General features: G+C 44.0%; 1 protein-coding gene across 2 annotated transcripts in view; it reads right to left on the reverse strand.

Moving 5' to 3' along the window:
• Positions 1-22,635, reverse strand: part of igsf5b (immunoglobulin superfamily, member 5b) — a 42,918-nt gene that overhangs the window by 10,981 nt on the left and 9,302 nt on the right. For both annotated transcript variants that reach the window (XR_010035802.1, XM_063204950.1), the window contains 2 exons: positions 8,886-9,332; positions 4,775-4,903 (listed from right to left, as the gene is read on the reverse strand). Coding sequence is in view for 1 of the 2 variants with exons in the window: in XM_063204950.1 (XP_063061020.1) it covers positions 4,775-4,903; positions 8,886-9,332 (576 nt within the window). In the remaining variant the exon portion in view is untranslated. The remainder of the gene's footprint in view (positions 1-4,774; positions 4,904-8,885; positions 9,333-22,635) is intronic.

The raw sequence follows: 22,635 nt of genomic DNA on the forward strand, positions 1-22,635 counted from the left end.
CAGAGGGTAGTAAGGAAAGAGAAAATCTCTAAGGCTGGTGAGGCTCTTTTGGTTGAGCATCTGTGTTCAAATAGTCGTCGTTTGTTTCACCCTTAATATTGCACAAAAAATCAAATTACAGCAACACTTTTGCTTAACAATTTATGGTAACACTTTACAATAAGGTTAAGTGAGTAAGGACGGAATAGTATCTGAAGTAATGACTGATTCATAGTGAATAAACTTGTGATTCATGCATGCAGAAATGTCTAGTCCATTATTAGTCAACACATAATGATGAAAGACTCACTATGAAGTAAATGTGGTACATCAGGGGTTAATTAAGGGTGTGAGATCCAAATGTAAATAAATAATGTGTTAACATTGCGGAAAAAGATCATACCATATCTCTCCGATCATATATGAATCAGACCTTAGTTAACGGTGCAGTAATAATGGAAACATGGTCAGTCAGTAATTCCGATTGCACCGTTAACTAAGGTCTGATTCATATATGATCGGAAAGATATGGTATGATCTTTTTCCGCAATGTTAACACATGATTTATTAACATTTGGATCTCACACCCTTAATTAACCCCTGATATATCACATTTACTTCATAGTGAATCATTATTATTCCAATCATGAGTCATTCATCATTATGTATTGATTACTAATGGAGTAGACATTACTGCATACATGAATCACATGTTTATTCACTATTAATCAGTCATTACTTCAGACATTATTCCATCATTACTCATGTAACCTTATTGTAAAGTGTTACCCAATTTATGTAGGCTAATGATAATATTATGTATATGAAAGCGATGTATTCATTGTGTAAACATTCCCTCCTCTACCCAACCCCTTTGCAGCATCCTCCCAGTTTGAGAACCGCTACTCAGTGAGACGGTTCTATCCATTTGGGGGCCCCTATGTGAAATACGGAGATGGGCCCCTCATGAATTACTTATGCCGGTATTTACTATGATGGGGCTGACAGTTGGAGGCCTCTAGAGAGGGCAGATTTTAGTGGGGCCCTTGGCAATTGCTGAGTCTGCCTATTGGTAAAGCCGCCTCTGCGCACCCCTGTACAGTATGGGGCTGCTCCCTATAATGGGTCACAGGGATTACTGTACGCGGCTGGCCCAGTATCGTGCACCACTCCAGGGCAGGAGTCTCGTTATCACATGCAACCAGGAGCACAGGTAGCCAACAGTGAAGTGGGGGAGTCTCAAGTAGGCCTACAGTATGGCCGCCACAGACTGTACAAAAACCGAATGTTGTCTAAATTTGATGCTTAAAGAGTACATTTTCTAGATTCGATCTGGTCCCATGCAGAGTACCCTCTAAGTGTTCAATTAGCACTGTATTTTTTCACTGTCTTTGGTGGCCATGTTTGAGACTCCACCACTCCCCCCACTGTTTTTTTTTCTGTACACTGGTGCAGGAAGGCACTTGGGACTTTCACATATCGAAAGTCAATCAAATCAGGGTTCTGAAACAGTTCAACTATTTGCTGCAGACGATTTAATTCGGGCATTTGTATTTTTGCCAACTGTTGAAATGGAACATGTTGTCAACTGATGTCGGGAGAACTAACTCTAGTTTATCGACTTCCAATTTTCGATAGAATGCAGCAATAGTATTCTAGAGATTCTACTGTAGAGTAGTCAGTGACTGGAACCAGAGATAGGAGGAGGAACCAGAGGAGGAGACGTGTCCATAGAAATGAACGGGGTAAATTCATAACACAATATGGTCTGTGCCTGCATATCTCCCACCTGTCTGGCAACAAGAACCAATTGCTTACTGAGCTGCGCTGTCATTTATCCAATCAACTCGCTGTATCAACGCATAAGCTTTTACGACTGCTCAAACCTAATTGGAATGTCTTTGGAACCTCTGCTGCCGGTCAGTAGCGTCTCACATCGGGTAGCTACTCACATGGGGTCCACAGCACTTGATCCTATAGCTGTGAAGCAGAATGTATTGTCGTGAAGTGCTGCGCATGCACAGTTCAAAATAAACAGTAAGTAACTCTATGTTTTACTGCGTTACTTTCATACACTGCAAATCCTAGCCATCATAATCTGGTTTTCATTGCTATTTCAACCATGTGGTTTGTGTATCGCTTAGTTGTGCCATTTCGGTTTTTCCCATTCATTCCGAGATTCCCATGGTCATGGAAAAAGCTGCCCTGAGGCGTCACCAAGATGGTCGTCAAGTGAAGGAACTCATGGGAAAAGACTTTGCTGGAAATCAGTCACTGTACATTCTCCAGAACTCCATTTATGTCCAGAGTGAACTAGGACATAGGAATACATGACAAAGGCGAGAATAAACAATGTATTTATTATTTATAACTTTTTTATGAAATGCAGTGTATCTTAAAATGTTTTCATGGCACTGAATGAAGGGCACTACCTGTCTAATCAATAAGGTACATAATATATAAATGTACTTTCTGGTCGTCCTTAGACTGAAATAGTCACTCTCCAACCATTCTGTTATGACCATAAACCATCAAATTGCCTACACTCATCTGTGATGTAAACCTTCTTGCTTATGTAATTTTTATCTGGCATATATTCAGATAAGAAGAAAGGCAGAGAGGCTGCCTCTGCCCTTGCTTCACTATTAAAAAACAACATACTCTGCTGTTATTTCTATTCTCGCCCACAATGCTTTTAACCACCCTACGTCTTATGTGTCTGTAGGAGTTTTGCTGTGCATGGGCCCCTGCCGGTGAATCATATAGACGTTTTAAATGCGATGGATAAAGGCAGAGATTGGTAGAATAAGAGAGAGAAGGACAAAACAAGGTGGGATGAGAGTGGTGATTGCGTCTTATCAAAGATAGATTTGAAGGAGGGTGGAAAAGAGAAGGAGGGTGTGAAAAGAATAATATTTTGTGTACAGGTGCACTGTGTGCGTGGGCATAACTTCTCAAAAGCCCTTCCCCTCCTACTGCCCCGATTAGCTTTCCCCATATCCTTCATTCACACTGGCACCACCCGCCAACGGATCCCATTGGCTTTGCTTGGGGCGAAAGTGAAATGCATTGTGGGTCCTTTGTGTCATGGGACTCACTAGTTTCACACCCGGTCGGTCCGGGGGTTGTACTTACATCTTATTAGGTCATTTGGCAATCAAATATTTCAAACAAGCAATTTAGGGGTAGGTTTAGGATTAGGGTTAAGGTTAGGATTAGGGTTAAGGTTAGGATTAGGGTTAGGGTTAGGGTTAAGGTTAAGGTTAGGGTTAGGGTCGGCTGTCATGGCGACTAACAAAATTACGTAAGACGTACAACTCCCGGACCGACCGGGCGTGAAACTATTGAGTTCCTTTTTGGCTCTTCTGTCCCCGCCAAAACATGTATAATTTAATAACATTAATAACGTTTCAGGCAGCAACGGATTCTTCAGTCAGTCAGACCATGTATGTATTGCATTATGCAAACCCATAGATTTGCATAATAAACAGAGAAACATGTAAAACATGAAACGACAACCTCCCTTTTCCTTTCCGTATTCCTGCTGTCTCATCCCGTCCCGCCCTGTCCTGTCATCTCCACTCCTATCCTTAACTACCCTCCTTGTCCCTTCCCTTCTCCTTCTCTCATCTCCTTCCTCTCCAATCCCTCCATTCCTTTCTTCTCCAATCTGTTCCACAAGCTTCACCTTTTTTCTTGCTTTTCTCTGACCCATTGGCATATGGCTTTCCTCTTCTGTTCTCCTCTCTTCTCTCTCCTGAGACCTTCTCCCTACACTCTTCTCCTCTCTCTGCTCTTCTGTTCGGTTTTCTGTTTACTCCTCTCCTCTCCTCTCCTCTCCTCTCATCTCCTCTCCTTTCATCTCTCCTCTCCTCTCCTCTCCTCTCATCTCCTCTCCTTTCATCTCTCCTCTCCTCTCCTCTCCTCTCCTCTCCTCTCCTCTCCTCTCCTCTCCTCTCCTCTCCTCTCCTCTCCTCTCCTCTCCTCTCCTGTCCTTTCCTCTCCTCTGGCATCTGCCTCACGAGCAATGCATCTGCACCCTGTGACCTCCCAGAGAGAATAGGGAGCGCGCACGCACGCACGCACGCACGCACGCACACACACACACACACACACACACACACACACACACACACACACACACACACACACACACACACACACACACACACACATACACACACACACTTGTACAGAACGGTGAACAGCACTTTTTAAGCAAATGCCCATTTTCTGCTGACGGGGGAAGCTAGGCTTGGCTTTGCTGATGCCAGTGTGTGTGTGCGCGTGTGTGTGTGTGTGTGTGTGTGTGTGTGTGTGTGTGTGTGTGTGTGTGTGTGTGTGTGTGTGTGTGTGTGTGTGTGTGTGTGTGTGTGTGCGTGTGTGCGCGTATGCAAGTGAGAGTGTGTGTGTGTGTTCGTGAGTCTGACGAGTCACAGCTGGTGAAGCGTCTTCATTATAGTTTGATCATTACTCTCCTGTGCGTGTTGAACCACAGAACAGAGAGAAAGAAAGAGGGGGGAACGGAAGACAGCCAAAAAAGTCTGCTAAAGAAAAAAAGAAAAATGGAGAGATGAGATGGAGAATGGGAGAGAGGAAGAGAGGAAGCAAGAAAAAGAACAGGCCGTTGAGAGAAGAGAAGAGAAGAGAAGAGAAGAGAAGAGAAGAGAAGAGAAGAGAAGAGAAGAGAAGAGAAGAGAAGAGAAGAGAAGAGAAGAGAAGAGAAGAGAAGAGAAGAGAAGAGAAGAGAAAGTGTCAATGAAAGTTCTGCCCTGTATTGTATTGTGTCGTGTACCTTTTCCCGATGGTCTCCTCCTGAGGTAGACTAGCACTCCAGTGGTGATGAGGAGCAACAGAAGGATGACCATCACGCAGCACACCACCATCACCACCGTCTCATCTGTAGCCTCATCTACCACAGCCACTACAGTGGGGGACGGACAGACAAACAAACACACACAAATCACCATCACCACAATCACCACCATCTCATCTGTACTGTCATCAGTCACTGCAGTGGGGGACAGACAGACAGACAGACAGACACACACACACAAGAAAATCACCATCACCGCAATCACCACTGTCTCATCTGTAGTGTCATCTAGCACAGTCGCTGCAGTGGGGGACAGCAGGACCAGCGCTACACAGTAAATTCTGCAGTGCTCATTTAACACTTAGAGAGTTCATTTGAGTCCATTTGGATTTAAATGAACTATGTAAGTGTTGAATTAACAACATTTACTGTGTAGGCATATGTAGGCAGAACAGGCAGTCGCCAAGGGCACCAAATGCGCCAAGTCCCACAGAATTAGAACATTCAGTGAAATAAAGAATTAAGCTTTATATTAAGTAAGGGTTAACGTTCGGCGAGAAGGTCGCTACCGTGGAATAGCAGCACGACAGAGAGAATCTTTAGACCCCGACGCGGAGCGGAGGGGTCTTGTTCTCTCTGAAGTGCTGCTATTCCACAAAGCGACCGACTCGCCGAAAGTTAACCCGCTTATTATATGGATATACTTAAATGATTCACACATGCGGGGACATTTCTTTAGACCTATTTAATGTTAAGATTGTTGCTGCGCAAAACAAAACAGTGCCGTTGTGGAACACCGCTAGGCAACAGCTAGGTAGGCTAGCCAGGACAACAGGTGTTGTCTATCACAGCAGCTGATTTAGAGTGACAAAAGACCGGACCCCCTGCGGAGTGATATGAAACATTCGCTTTAGCCACTGACTTGTATACAAGCCAGTGGCTTTAGCAGTGAACGTCTTGTTGCCATTGACAGCGGTAGCCAGGACAACGGGTGCTGTCTATCACAGCAGCTGATTAGAGTCTTGTTGAAAAGTCGCTTTAGCAGTGAAAAGTCTTGTTGCCATTGACAGCGGTCTGTTATAGACCAACCCGTCCGTTATCGAAAAATAACAGACGTCCGAACGTTGGGGAGCCCCGTTGAAATGAATGGAGCATTCGACAGATGACGTCACAACCATATAATAATTATTATTAATGGGCACTCGGTACATATGTAGGCATTAGATCAGCTGTGCTCGATCAGATGTATGACACTATGTTTACACATGCCAATTTCTAATTCCACCAAAAGCAAAGAGGGGTGCTCGCCTAGGGCACCAATTTGATTAGAACCGGCCCTGGGGGACAGTCAGACGGTTGTTGTTGTTGTTGTTGTTGTTGTTGTTGTTGTTGTTGTTGTTGTTGTTGTTAGTGTGCGGGGGGTAGTCTGTATTCTGTAAGAGGAATGTGTGTCTAGAATAACAGCTGTTTATTGGAGCCATGCAGCAAGGTCTCATGATTGGTATGTCTACCGCTGCTGGTGCCATGGAGACGTCCATAAACCACACACGGCAACGCCCTCCAGTGTTCGCTGGCCGTACTGCAGGCATTTCAGGCACCCATCTTGTCACGCCACATCCTAACGGTGACCTTACATAATTAAATATAAAAAAGTCATTTCGAGGATATAATGTTAAAAAACACTGTTTTGAAGAGCTGACTGAACTGGACTGCTCAGCACTTTTGGCAATGAAAAGACGTTAATGGAAAATGCTTTCTACAGCTTCTTTTATGGGCTGGTTGATGACTGGCATTAAAAAAAGGGCTTCAAATTTTGGCATGAACTGAAGTGTAGTAAGAAGTGCTATAATGACAATGAGAAAGGTGGCTACGCTATGGGCACAATGAATCAAACGCTATATAACCATGTGGATATTTCACAACATTTGGACTGTTTGTTTTTAGGCCAGGGATATGCTTCCTGTAAACTATGCATGCAACAGCGTGCGACTTTGTGCACATAATTGCAAAACAGCTATAAGAGTACTGATGGTATCATGTGGTGGGTCGATAGCCAATAGGGCTCTTATCAAAAAATTCCATCATTGTTTGACTCTACCATGACCTCAACAAGAAAGTTTGGAAGATCGCCGCTGGCTGGTCTGTCAATATTGAGCCTTACTGTATGTCTGGTGCTCTACCGTGTAAAATGTACATAAAATATACAGCGCAACACATTTGTGCATGAAGAGGGCATAAGTACGCATATTCTGCAACAAGTCTGTCCCCAGTCTTATTGTCAATCAACAACACATACATTATATGGAGTGAAATATCATCGCTTGGTGACTCACAGTAAGAGGCAGTAAAAAAACATTGTACACGGTATAGACATGATATGATAAACAATATAATGAAGGTGCTGGCAGAATCATCAGCGGATATTGGGGAAGTTAAAGTTGTCATTGGGCCTGGCCCGGCTGTCATTGCTGGATTGGCCATATCAGGGCGGTCGCCCAGTGGACTGTGGATGATTTTGGCCTGACCCTATCCTTAATGATAACAGTTCTCATGCCGCAACAGAAGGCCTATACAAAATAGTTAGATACAAAAAGCATTTTCTGTGTCAAAATAGTTTCTATTACATGACTAAATATGTTGTTACTGGCTTCAATGTCTTTCTCAATGCCTGGTGAACTGGTCTCAGGGCCGGCCCAAGCCTTTATGGGGCCCGAAGCAAAATTTCATCCGGGGCCCCCCTATACCACTACCTACTCAGCCTCAGATGCTTCATAAGCTTCATTTACTTGCACGACTCAGGAGTAGGAGCTTCTTTGAATATTTTAGTTGCGCTTCAAATCTATTACTCTTTACTCAAATATGTTCTGCATTTATTGTAGGGCTTTCGCAATTCAAAGCGGCACATGAGAAATGACGTTGTATCCACCGTCATTGAGGTGTCCCCTGATATATAATGGCTCTTGTTTCCATTGTGGCAGTAAGTGATACATGAGAAAGAATTATATGACTAGGGAAAATGGTGGAGGGGGCCCCTGTTGGCGTGGGGACCCTAAGCCATCGCATAGTTAGCTTATGCCCCTGACTGGTCTTGGCCGAAAATGCCCAGCCCTGCTGTCTGGGTGCATGTGTGTATGCAACCGAGGTCATACTGTGCAGTTCGCCACTCAGGGCTCGAACTCATGACTTGTTTAATGCCCCTGCAGATGATACGCATATTGTACACTGCTGATGGACACACACACAAACACACAGACATGGCCATCGCGATAGCTGGCCCACAACCATGCAGGGAGGGGCAAGTCACTAGGCGAGAGACAGACATAAAGACAACTGCAAGAGATCAATTTAATGTAACGTGGAGAACAGAGAAACGTTGAGGGCTAGAGATGAAGGGCAATAAAATCGCTTACAGTTTTTTTATATAGCCACTTCCTGGGGCCTAACGCTTATGGTTTTCTGGAAGGGGTTGTCTCTCTCAGACAGGCATGAATGAATGCCCAAACTTTTTTCTCATTTGCATTGAGTTTTGTAAAAAGTTTCCCATACCTCCTCTCTCTGAACATACTGCTGTCATGACATGCTGACAGTCAGACAGAGACAACTCTGTGTGTGTGTGTGTGTGTGTGTGTGTGTGTGTGTGTGTGTGTGTGTGTGTGTGTGTGTGTGTGTGTGTGTGTGTGTGTGTGTGTGTGTGTGTGTGTGTGTGTGTGTGTGTGTGTTCTTCTCAGGCTACCATCAGGGCCCAGATGGATCCTGTGCCATCTGTTCCGTGCTGGCTTATGACATGTTGTATGCTATGTATGAGAGGATGGGTGTTTTTGGAGAGGATGTGGAAGAAAAATACATGTGCCAAGCAAAATTCTTGAACAATATGGTCACAATAAGTCGAAGCAAATGAGTTTTAAATTAGAAGGTTATTTTAACAAATGCATGGAGCATAGTCACGCTGCAATAGAAAAAGTGATGTAAAACATGAGTTAGGGGGTACTCATGGCACAACGGAAAGGCTTAGGGAGTACATGACACAAAAAAGGTTGGGAAACACTGATCTAACCAACAGAAGTAAACTGCTCATCAGCCCCTGTCTTACCGATAGACAGCCCGAATTCTCTGCTGAATGGAGTCTCCATGGCAGCAACAGACACCCGGCACTCCACGCGACCGTCACTTCCAGGACCAGCCACCAGGAGGAGCGTGCTCGTGGCATTGTACAGCCCCCGGTACAAGTCCAAAGTCAGGGTGTCTGTTATGTTGTACAGGCCCTGGTCCTGGTTCCAGCTCCGGTCCGTTTCACCGATGCTGGTGCTGGTGGTGTTGGTTCGGCTGAGGGGTTTTCCAGAGAGTAGCCAGTCCACGGCAGGCTCAGGGAACCAGCCATTAGCCTCACACTGGAACTGCACCAGCTGCCCACTGGGTACTGACACAGACATGATCCCGTTCGCCTCACCAACGGTATTGCCACCATCGCCACCTATGCCAGGGACACCCGCCAGACCGAGGTCAAGGTTGCCACCACTCAGCTCCACACTGCCAGTCTCTACAAGATGGAAAGGAGAGAGAGAGAGAGAGAGAGAGAGAGAGAGAGAGAGAGAGAGAGAGAGAGAGAGAGAGAGAGATCTTGATTTTTTTTTTAAATGAAATGGGGCACATCCTAAACATTGACCAATCTTGAATTAAAATTGAATTAAAATTGACTGATCCCACGATAAAGGGAACATGGGTAAGAGGACAAGAGAAATAGGCCTACATACAGTAAAGCCAAGCAGGAGGTGAGACAATGCAGGGCACTGGCCAACATGGAGAGGAGAGGAGAGGAGAGGAGAGGAGAGACGAGACGAGAGGAGAGGAGAGGAGAGGAGAGACGAGACGAGACGAGACGAGACGAGACGAGACGAGACGAGACGAGACGAAACGAGGACAGGAGAGGACAGGACTGAAGGTAATGGAGAGAGAGTAATAAATATCCACAGCAGGCATGGCCATGTGTTTGAGACTCCAGTGTTGTTGTGTCTGTGCCAGATTGCAGACTGCTGCGTTGCTCCTGGTCACCTGTCAAAATCAGCCTATGTGTGCGTGTGTGTGTGCGTGTTGTTCACACACATGCGCACACACACACAGAGTGTCACACAGGGCGTCATGCATGTGTGTATGAGAGGTCACAGTCTGATAGAAAACAAACAAACCAGCACACACACGTGCACGCATGCACACACACACACACACACACACACACACACACACACACACACACACACACACACACACACACACACACACACACACACACACACAGGCCCACACACACACAGGACCACACACACACACGCACACAGGCCCACACATGCACACACACACACACACACACACACACACACACACACACACACACACACACACACACACACACACACACACACACACACACACACACTCACACTCACACACTGCATTTATTTTTGAAAGACACTTGAAATGACTGCTGATGGCACAAATTACACTGCTCTTTCTTTGGTTACCCATCATTATCAGGATTTAAGTAACGCTGCCAGTCTGCTAGGTGGGCTTCATGTAAGATTATTATTATTATTTTGGTTGATGCTTTTCAGCTGGTTTTTTTTAATGAATGTAAACACAAGGCTTATTTCCAGAGTTGGAAAGGATCCCAGGCCTGCTCTGCCTCGTGTCACCACTCCCAAAAGGGCCCTGTGCCGCAGCCTAGCTTCAGCCATTTGAACAGCCTCTTCTGCCTTCCACTTCCTGCCAGTCCTCACCTGGATTCCAGCATTGGCCACCTTTGGATTGCTGGAGTCTCTGTACAGCACCACTTCTCTTGCTCGTGTTACCTTGAATTCCTCCTCCAAGGATTTGAAGGGCAATTGCAGTTTGTTACTGCGCTCGTAGAGTGCGATGCTGCTCAGGCTCTTTGGTAACCCCAGCCATCTCTGTAGGTGGCTGCTTACTTTCCTCTCCAATGTCTCCACTGTGGTCAATGGGATGGCAGAGACAAGGAGAGGCCACCGAATCCTAGGGAGGATGCCATGCTGATAGACCCACGCAATTACCAGGGAGGCCAGATTTATCCACAGATTTCAGCCAGCCATCTAGATCAGCACAAGCTGTCTGAATAGATGTTTTGTCTTTGAGGGAGCTGTCAAAGACCTTACCAAGACTCTTGACTGACTTTTCTGTGATTGATGGAATGGGTGTGCCTGTGATGTTAAAGCGGAACTTGTCCTCCACCTTTCCTTTCCTCAGTACCATGGATCTCGACTTAGCAAGTTTGAACCTCATTCGGGCCCACACCATCATCTTCTCCAGACCCCTCAATAACCACCGACATCCTGGGACGGATTCTGTGGTGACTGTAAGGTCATCCATGAATGCCCTGATGGGTGGTTGCCGTTGTCCAGAGCTCATGAGGGGTCCTCTACACTCTGGTTCAGCAGACTTGGTGAACATGTTCATGGTCAAGGAGAATAGTGTCACAGAGATTGTGTGATTATACCAATATCCACCTTGTGCCAGCTAGATGGAGTTGCTCCTGCAGAGACCCTCATCCTGAAGTTGTTGTAGTAGTCAGCGATGAGGTCTCTGCACCTGCTGGGGACATGGTGTTTCACCAGAGTGAGCTGGACCATCTGATGGGGAATGGAGCCGAATGCATTGGCCAGGTCAAGCCATAGCACTGACAGGTTACCCTTGTTCTCTCTGGCCTCTCGGATAAGCTGCGTCACCACACCTGTATGCTCCACACAGCCTGGCATTCCTGAAATTCCACCTTTCTGTACAGACGTGTCGACGTAGGTGTTCCTTGCTAGGTAGGTGCACAGCCTCCTGGAGATAGCGCTGAAGAAGATCTTCAATTCGATGCACAGGAGAGAGATGATGCGGAACTGGTCAAGCTGGGTGGAATCTTCCCCTTCCTCCAGAAGACCCGCAGGATTTTCCACTGCCGCAGCAAGAGCTTGGGACAGTTCTTATACACCTTGTGCCGATCGGTCCTGGAGCAGAGCAAGCTCTGGCTTTATGGACGACTTCCTTGATTTCCCTCAGCTTCAGCTCTGACATGTCAAACTGAAACTGTGTCGCGGGAGGATCAATGAGGATGTCACAGTCTCCAAGTTCCAGATCTTTACCGGGGTCGCAGAACATCTCCGCGAGGTGTTGATCGATGTCTTCTTTGGAGGAGGCCAGCTTTCCACTGCGCTTCTGGCCAAGGAGATCTTTGGTGAACTTGAAGGGGTTGGCGATGAAGGCCGCACACTTACGAGCGTTCTCGCGCCGCCGCCTTCGATGCCACTCTGCCCGGCGGATAACCCTTATCCTCTTCCGGTGGATGGCCATCAGCTGGGATAGACCAAGGCGCTCCTCATCTCCTGCCTCCTTGTACTGGGACTTCAGCACTTTCATCTCCCGCCTTAACAGATGGATCTTCTCTGCCCTCTGGTTCTTTATGTAGGGCAGGGGTCCCCAAACGAATGCCCCTTTGACCGGCCCTCCACCTCTCTGCACCTCACCATTTTAACTGCCCCAAAGAAGCAATCCTATCTTGTCTTGATAGTTTCTCATCTCACTGTTGTATAAACAGGCCTAACATTTCTATTGTATCACTCATAAACCATATTTTTCTAACCTTTCCTTGGTACTTTTACATGGTTCTTAGAAATTAAAAGGAATACCTGTGGTATTTCAAATTGAAAACATGTGAAGTACTCACTTCTTTTGCAAATCACTTGTAATGATGAACTATTTTGTGCTAGAAATTATGGTTATAACAGGCAGTTGCCTAGTATAAAGCCCACATGATTGATCCCGGCCCCTGATCACAGTCAGGAACGATAATGTGGTCCCCAGAGAAAAAAGTTTGGGGACCCCTGATGAAGGGTGTTCCAGGAGCTTTCTTCTCCTCCTCACCAAACCGCTCAGCTGCCATCGTGACAATGATTGTTGTCATGGCTTGCAGCTTCCGGTCCGCCTCTCCCTTGGATATTGACTCCAGAATTTGGTCCACGTCATCGTCGAACTGCTTCCACAGAGTAGTCATGGTGGCTGCTGGCCACTTTATCCGCCTCCGCTCTGACTGCATGCTCAAGGAGTGCGGTGCCATTGGAAGTTCCGAGCACTGTGGGGTGACTCTGGGCAAGGCCCCTCGTGCGTCTCACCAGGTGGAACACCTGTGCCTGTGGGGGGGGGTGTTGACAGGTTAGGAGGAGGCCAGCGGGGCGTTTGGGGGAAAAAAAGGTTGGAACTGGCATAGACGGAGGCATCTGTTGTCCGCCTGTCGGCCTTGTTTCTCCTGTATACCGCTCCTTCTCACATATAGACTATATCTTTGTTGACAATATATTCATCCCCTCAATAAAATTTATTTTTTATTTTTTTATTTGCCCATTATTATCTCAGATCACGCCCCTGTTATATTGGATATCTCCTTCACACTGAATAAACAACGCACCCTGTAACGCCGCATTATGTAATAACGGTGCAATATGTAATAATGTAACAAATTATTACATAATGTGGTGACAATCGCCGCATTGTGTAATAATTTACGCATTTCGTAATACATTTCTTGAACGCATTTCGTAATAACTTTTTTCTCATCTTGTAATAAATTATTACAAAATGCGAAATTTATTACGGAATGCGGCCGCAACTTTTTTTTTTTGATGGAAATGTAATAACATGGTGCATTATGTAATAATCTATATGGATATGTTTTTTCTGCACTTGGATTCAGTAGGCGCAGCACACATACATAGTCTCAGTGACATGGTATAGTCACTGCCCTCTCTCTCTCTCATTCTTCTCAGTTCTCAAACTGCTCGAGAGTCGCGAATGATGCGGTTAAAACCGTTAAGAAATAATTTCACAACTTTTTGCGTGCAACGAGTCCAACGAATGTCTCGCACTTTCTCTGCTACATTACACCAATTTACAGCGACATTAAATAGGCCAGGTCTAAACACTTCACGAGGAGGTGAAAACTTGTCTTGCACTTGCGTGGGTCTGTGGCGAGAGAGAGAGAGAGAGAGAGAGAGAGAGAGAGAGAGAGAGAGAGAGAGAGAGAAGGAGAGAGAGAGAGAGAGAGAGAGAGAGAGAGTGTGTGTGTGTGTGTGTGTGTGTACGCACGGAGACAAACCTGGCCCATATTGATCTTAAGCCCCATCTTGGCTCTTTGGAAATATTCTTAACATTACAAAGGCTATTTTAATATTTTCCCCCAAACAACATGAATCAAATCCCAGGAAAAGACCAACCATTATAAGTGACTCGTGGGGAGCTGTCCATGCTGGTGGTGCTTAATTTTTCCCGATATTTGCCCGTGGAGTAGTGAGTCTTTCATGTCTGCCTACATGCGTGCCAGGGTCTGACCATGGTGCTTTTTGCCCGTGGAGTGAGGAGACTGTCTTCTTGCAAAGCAAGAAGTCATAGCACCCGAGAAAAATGCCACTCTTTGTCCTATTTTCAATTTCAGTCCACTGTTCAGTAGGCCTATTAGGCTGCAATCAAATTCAATAGCCTATGCTCATCCACATGCACGCGAAAAACAATAACCCAAGCGGCGGGACTAATTCGATTATATTCCTTCCAAAAATGTCCGAACGTCACAAAAATCAGTTATTTGCATTGTCCGTAATTATACCAAACAAAAAGGTATCAATAAAATAAATCAAGTCTTCAGTTTCGATAATCCACGTTACAAATCCTCAACAACAGCAAGCCATTCCTTCTCTGCTATGAGGCAGGCAACGGAACAAGTGCAGACAGTAGGCTATATGACCACGTTGATGCTGCACGGCTTGAAAGGATTCTGTCTAAATTAAATATCTTGGATAGCCTATATAGACCTACGCCTAACTAGATTTGTTGCAATACAGATTCATTTTCTATAGCCAGAAGTGTTCCGTTGGACTGACGAAACCGAACACGATCAAGTTTGCAACTTCTTTCCCTCATGCGCTGTCCGTCAGCACCACCTGTCATCAGACGTCCGATTAGCTTTCATTACGTGCTGAGGGAAAAACTCTCGCCATTAGGCCCATGTGCTGTTGCACTGTTGTGAGGGATATCACCAAATAATTTAGATAAAAGTCAGAACATTATTTTGGCAATCTGTTCAGTCTGTTCATTTAAGTTTTTGGGTGCTCTTGGATATCGGGGATCAGTTCATGTAGAGAGAAGAGTTCATCCAGGCACTCCAAAATAAGGTGTCCAAACGGGAAGTTACATTAAAAAGCCTTTAATGGTACTGGGCTGGGGTTACATTAAAAAGCCGACATGTTTCGACCTCACCAGGTCTTCATCAGGGCTACGTTCACCATTGAAAAGAAAGGCCTCCCTTAAAGCGATGGTTCGGAGTAGAATCACCCTAATGCCATTTGAACCGTGACACCCATCCACCTTTACACCCGAAGTGTTTTCTGCCGCAGACTTACATCAACAGAGTTGCCGTGTTATTCGATGTTTATTCCGGTTAGCTTGACTCAAGCGCATATGGATACTGGGCACCGTCTTCAAACTTTCCCCACAAAAATAACATGTCATTACACCAAACTTCTGCAGTAGCACAAATATGGTCTGTACTCACGAAACGAAGCATTTGGAAGTTTGGAAATAGTCCAGGAGTTTAGTATTATCAACACAAGCTGAATAGCTTCTCTGCTGCTAAAGCTGTGCCAACGTTACTTCCGTCATATGAGACAAGCCCGTAAAAGTCTTCAACAAACTTCCAGACGAGAGTGTTAAAAAAGTTTTCACTGAATTGTGATTAAGGCTTATATTTTCAAGGCAATACTTAAAAGATATTTCAAATCTTACCTACTATCAATTAGACAAGGATTTTCGTTATCAATACTGATGCTGAATTCACTTTTCATTGTGCATATTATGAGCTTCGTTGAGGACTCTTACATGCTTGTCTTAGATGACGGAAGTAACGTTGGCGCAGCTTTAGCAGCAGAGAAGCTATTCGGCTTGTGTTGATAATAATAAACTCCTGGACTATTTCCAAACTTCCAAATGCTTCGTTTCGTGAGTACAGACCATATTTGTGCTACTGCAGAAGTTTGGTGTCATGACATGTTATTTTTGTGGGGAAAGTTTGGAGACGGTGCCCAGTATCCATATGCGCTTGAGTCAAGCTAACCGGAATAAACATCGAATAACACGGCAACTCTGTTGATGTAAGCCTGCGGCAGAAAACACTTCGGGTGTAAAGGTGGATGGGTGTCACGGTTCAAATGGCATTTGGGTGATTCTACTCCGAACCATCGCTTTAAATAGTGACATCACCACATGTGACCCATTACGCACTAAACACATTTGCGCACACCAGAGAAAACAAAGATTAAAAAATAGCCTGGGGTAATAAGTGATGCCACAGAAAAAAATGACCAGAAGTACAAATAAGCATCACAAAAAACAAGTAAAATCAATATCATCATTTAGACCAGGATAGCGCATGGCATCCAGTTGGTGTATCCAAAAAGTCTGCCTCTGATTAAGTCTTTTTAGCCTGTCCCCACCCCTCGGAAGAGGTTTGATATGCTCGACGCCCTGTATGCGCAGCAGAGAATCATTTTTACCATGGTATATTCATTTAAATGTTTCGCCATGGGATAGTCAAAATTGCCCACTCTGATAGCATACAGGTATTTATGTTCTGCTAGCCTATCTCGCATGCGCCTTTTTGTGCGTCCGATATAAAAGAACCCTTCAGCGCAAGGACAAGTTAGGCGGTATATGACAAATGTAGAATTGCAATTAATGAAATCTCTCTGTCCGTATTCTCTCGTGGTTTTAGTAGCCTATCCACAAAAGATTTGGCTTGTGTAACATTTGGGCAGTGAGGGCAGTTCATACATCTATAGGTGCCAATGGGTTTACGCAGCCAGGTTTCTCTCTTTTTCACCTGTAGGTGAGAGCGCATTAATTTATCTCCTAGGCTGGGTGCACTCTTTAAAGACACCATGGGTGGTTCTGGGAACACCTCACGTAGTTGCGCATCACTTTCAATAATGGACCAATTGTTCTTAATAATTTGCCTGATCCGCGTCGCTTGTGTACTATATGTCGTAACAAAAAAAGGACGGGACTGCTGGTGGCGATGATGTTTCTTTTTGGTCAATAACGTGTTGCGTTGAAGGGAGCGCGCTTCACTGTATGCGTTTTGGATGGCTTCAGGGTGATAGGCTCTATCACTGAATCTTTTCTCCATCAGCTCGGCCTGCTCGTGAAAATCATTTTCGAAATCACAGATACGCCTAATCTCTGGAATTGGCCGTGTGGAATATTTCTAATGAGATGCGGGGGATGGAATGAATCCGCTCTCAGAATGGTGTTCCGAGAGGTCGCCTTTCTGAATAAGGTGGTGTGCAGCTGTCCCTCCGCGTCTTTATATATCGTCAAATCCAGAAAGTGAATATTAGTTAATGAATATTCCAAGGAAGCCATCCAAAACGCATACAGTGAAGCGCGCTCCCTACAACGCAACACGTTATTGACCAAAAACAAACATCATCGCCAGCAGCAGTCCCGTCCTTTTTTTGTTACGACAGTTCATAGATGTATGAACTGCCCCCACTGTCCAAATGTTACACAAGCCAAATCTTTTGTGGATACTAAAACCACGAATGAATATGGACAGAGAGATTTCATTAATTGCAATTCTACATTTGTCATATAGCCTACCGCCTAACTTGTCCTTGCGCTGAAGGGTTCTTTTATATCGGGCGCACAAAAAGGCGCATGCGAGATAGGCTAGCAGAACATAAATATGGTATCAGAGTGGGCAATTTTGACTATCCCATGGCGAAACATATGAATACCATGGTAAAAATGATTCTCTGCTGCGCATACAGGGCGTCGAGCATATCAAACCTCTTCCGAGGGGTGGGGACAGGCTAAAAAGACTTAGGCCTAATCAGAGGCAGACTTTTTGGATACACCAACTGGATGCCATGCGCTATCCTGGTCTAAATGAGGATATTGATTTTACTTGTTTTTTGTGATTTTTATTTGTACTTCTGGTCATTTTTTCTGTGGCATCACTTATTACCCCAGGCTATTTTTAATCTTTGTTTTCTATGGTGTGCGCAAATGTGTGTAGTGCGTAATGGGTCACATGTGGTGATGTCACTATTTAAGGGAGGCCTTTCTTTTCAACGATGAAGACCTGGTGAGGTCGAAACATGTCGGCTTTTTAATGTAACTTAACTGGTTTAATGTAACCAGTACCATTAAAGGCTTTTTAATGTAACTTATCGTTTGGGCACCTTATTTTGGAGTGCCTGGATGAACTCTTCTCTCTACATGAACTGATCCCCGATATCCAAGAGCACCCAAAAACTTAAATGAACAGACTGAAGACTGCTTGAGCTTCCAGCCACCTGTGTGCCTTTCATTGCCAAAATAATGTTCTGACTTTTATCTAAATTATTTGGTGATATCCCTCACAACAGTACAACAGCACATAGGCCTAATGGCGAGAGTTTTTCCCTCAGCACGTAATGAAAGCTAATCGGACGTCTAATGACAGGTGGTGCTGACGGACAGCGCACGAGGGAAAGAAGTTGCAAACTTGATCGTGTTCGGTTTCGTCAGTCCAGCGGAACACTTCTGGCTCTAGAAAATGAATCTGTATTGCAACAAATCTAGTTAGGCCTAGGTCTATATAGGCTATCCAAGATATTTAATTTAGATATTTAATTTAGTTTTCAAAACCTCGTGAAGTGTTTAGACCTGGCCTATTTAATGTCGCTGTAAATTGGTGTAATGTAGCAGAAAGTGCGAGACATTCGTTGGACTCGTTGCACGCAACAAGTTGTGAAATTATTTCTTAACGGTTTAAACCGCATCATTCGCGACTCTCGAGCAGTTTGAGAACTGAGAAGAATGAGAGAGAGAGAGGGCAGTGACTATACCATGTCACTGAGACTATGTGTGTGTGCTGCGCCTACTGAATCCAAGTGCAGAAAAAACATATCCATATAGATTATTACATAATGCACCATGTTATTACATTTCCATCAAAAAAAAAGTTGCGGCCGCATTCCGTAATAAATTTCGCATTTTGTAATAATTTATTACAAGATGAGAAAAAAGTTATTACGAAATGCGTTCAAGAAATGTATTACGAAATGCGTAAATTATTACACAATGCGGCGATTGTCACCACATTATGTAATCATTTATTACATTATTACATATTGCACCGTTATTACATAATGCGGCGTTACAACCCTATGGAAACTAGATCCTCTTTTACTATCAGAAAAGGATTTTTGCTACTTCGTGGCGACTAACATAGACACTTTTCTTGCCATAAATAAAACTGACAACATATCACACTCCACAGTTTGGGAATCGCTTAAAGCTTTCCTCAGGGGTCAAATTATTTTGTATACAGCTTTTAAAAATAAACAGCATTCTAAGGAGATTTCAGACTTAACTGAATCTATAGGTCGTCTTGACCAGCTCTACTGTGAATCACCAACTGCACACTTTTACAAGAAACGGATAGATTTACAAACTAAGCTACATTTGTTAACTACCAGACATGCTGAGCAACTTCTACTTAAAACCAGAATAAATTATTATGAATACAGGGACAAGCCCAGTCGCTTGCTTGCTCATCAGTTAAAATGCCAGGTTGCATCCCGACTTATCACTCAAATTAAAGATGAACATGGCTTACTTATTTCAGACCCTAAGCATATAAATTATGTATTTGTGTCTCATTTTATCTCACTTTACACCTCCAGCTCCCCCACTGACACCTCTCCTATGACTGCCTTTCTGGAAAGTTTTCTTCCAAAAATCATTTCTGAGGACCAAACTGGCTTTATTAGGGACCGTCATTCATTTTCAAACATACACCGCCTTATTAATATTGCATATACTAAGTCCCCTGTTCATCTGCCTGAGGCTGTTATTTCTTTAAATGCAGAGAAAGTCTTTGATAGAGTAGAATTTTTTATTTTATTTGCAGCTTTGGAAAAAATTGGCTTTGACAAGACCTTAATTTCCTGGATTAAGCTCTTACATAAACATCCACAAGCAAGCGTTCAAACCAATGACCTGAGATCAACATTTTCTCCCTGAGCAGAGGTACAAGACAAGGTTGCCCCCTCTCCTCACTTTTATTTGCCATAGTGATCGAACCACTTGCCATAGCTTTAAGAACGACAGAATTTCAGGGCATAACTAGAGGGGGAATAGAACATAGGGTTTCTTTGTATGCCGATGATTTGTTATTATATGTTAGTCACCCAATGTCATGTGCAACTAAAATTGTGTGTTTATTAGAAAAGTTTGGAAGGTTTTCTGGATATAAACTAAATTTTCAGAAAAGTGAGTGTTTCCTTCTAAATTCTACATCACCACCAGGTCTGACACCATTTTTTCCTTTTCATCTTTCTAATTCAGGTTTCAATTATCTAGGAATTAACATTAACAAATCCATCTCGTCTCTGTCGTCAAATTTGACAACTGTAGTTACCTGTATGAAGGAAGACTTCAAAAGATGGTCTGCCTTGCCTTTATCTTTAGCGAGCCGTATAAATACTGTGAAGATGAACATTCTCCCAAAGTTTTTATATGTCTTCCAACGCCTACCTCTGTTTCTTACCAAGTCTTTTTTTAAATTAGGTCAAGCTTTGACCTAATTTATATGGGATAGCAAGTTACCTCGAGTTAAGGTGAATATTTTGCAAAGGCCATGCAGTATAGGTGGACTATCACTGCCTAGCTTCATTCACTACTACTGGGCTGCAAACATCCAGAAAATACTTTATTGGTTACATTCCCCTGAAACAAATTGGTGTATTTTGGAGGAACAAACATGTCGGCAGTCCAGTCTCAGAACTTTAATCTACTCATAATTACCTTTAAGGCCTTCTCGCTTTACTTCAAGCCCTATAGTTCTTTCTACACTAAAAATTTGGAACCAGTTTCGGTCACATTATCAATTTCTTTCTACTTCTGTCTTGGGCCCCATTCATCAAAACCACCTCTTTACCCCATCTACCATGGGCTTGTCATTCCTGGAGTGGTCAAGGAGAAATATTCACTGTTTTCAAAGTCTTTACAAGGCTGGGACCATGGACAGTTTTGAAAATTTGCAGAAAGATCATAATCTGCCTAGACAATTGTTTTTTCAATATCGCCAGATCCGGCACTTCCTTAAAGCTAGTTTTCCACCCTTCCCCACATTACCAACATTAGAAGCTTGGGAAGAGCTAACGCTCATAAAACCAAGGAAAGGGATAATCTCTCTTATACAGCTCCAGGCCTTTTTACTAGAATAGCATGAAAAAGTTTATTTATTTCCATAATTCCATCAATAATGTTAAACTGTCATGGATTGTAGATTCATGGCCCATTTTTTTAACTTTTCAAGGAGTACCTGTACATACTTCCAACAAAAAAAAATTCTGGGCTTCAATAGCTGATATGTTGCCTTTGCACAATTTGTTTTTGTTCACAAAATACCAAGAGTCCAAACTTTTCGGAATAGAGTTTTGTGTATATAAGGTTCTTAAAATACGGCTGTTTTTTGGAAGTGATGTATGTGATGAAAGTGATGAAAATCATTTTGGAGAGGGGAGCTGGGCAGAAAATTGCCATCGATGCTCAAGTAATCAGAATAGATTTTGTCACCTTGGCCGAAAAAATTACTTGTCATATTTGATTCACAGCAAAAAAAATCTAAATATCCTGAAATTATGATCCGATGTAGTAAGAATATCATCATTCATTTTGCAATCATCTCTCTGTCTCTCACACTCTCACATACACACTCTCTCTCTCTCTCTCTCTCTCTCTCTCTCTCTCTCTCTCTCTCTCTCTCTCTCTCTCTCTCTCTCTCTCCCTCCCTCTTGGTCTCTATCAGCCTGCCTTTCCCCTCTTGGTGTTTTTAAATCATTTATTGCTTCAACAAAGAATGCTCAATTTCGTTGTACTTGTTAAAATTACAAATAAAAAAGATACTATATTCTATTCTCTATACCTGTCTACCTTTAAATTCTTAATGTCTGTGTCTAGTTGCTGCAATGTGTTTTAGTGATGCTAACAATTTGGTACAAAAACATTTAATTTTACACCTAAGTTAAGCAAAACATTTTGGGTTTTGCAATGTATCTACAGTTTTGCTGATTTGGTATGAGGTCGTTGTGTTCATGTGATCATTTCACAAGATAATGATTGGCAGCCTAGAGCTTGCACTGCAATGCATTGGCCACATAACTAACCAACTACAGCAAAGTTTAGGACCCCAACAGTTAGGACAGGCGGTGGTTTAGTGTTTTTTTGCCCACCTGCCATCCCCATCTCCCCCTACCTTCCAAATCCTGGTTCAGTTCATTGTGTGGGTGTGCGTGCGTGCGTGCGTGCGTGCGTGCGTGCGTGTGTGTTCCCCACCCCACCCCATCCTCGCGTCCCTGGTGCATAGGTGGGCCACATCCAGCTCTCTATCTGACCCGACGTGCCACAAATCAGCGGCCAGAGTTGCTGACTGTTAACGGGGGACGCCAAGATGCGCAATTAATTCGGCAGCCATGACAGATGACCCCGATGCTCCTTCCCCATATCGGCCCCTCTGCCTGCTGCCAGCCCACACACACTCATACACACACGCACGCATGCATGCATGCACGCACGCACACACACACACACACACACACACACACACACACACACACACACACACACACACACACACACACACACAGAGGTACATATACAGTCATACACACACACTCACACACACACATACACAGAGAGAGAGAGAGAGAGAGAGAGAGAGAGAGAGAGAGAGAGAGAGAGAGAGAGAGAGAGAG

This window comes from Engraulis encrasicolus, chromosome 8 (assembly GCF_034702125.1).
Source record: "Engraulis encrasicolus isolate BLACKSEA-1 chromosome 8, IST_EnEncr_1.0, whole genome shotgun sequence".
NCBI classification, from domain to species: domain Eukaryota; kingdom Metazoa; phylum Chordata; class Actinopteri; order Clupeiformes; family Engraulidae; genus Engraulis; species Engraulis encrasicolus.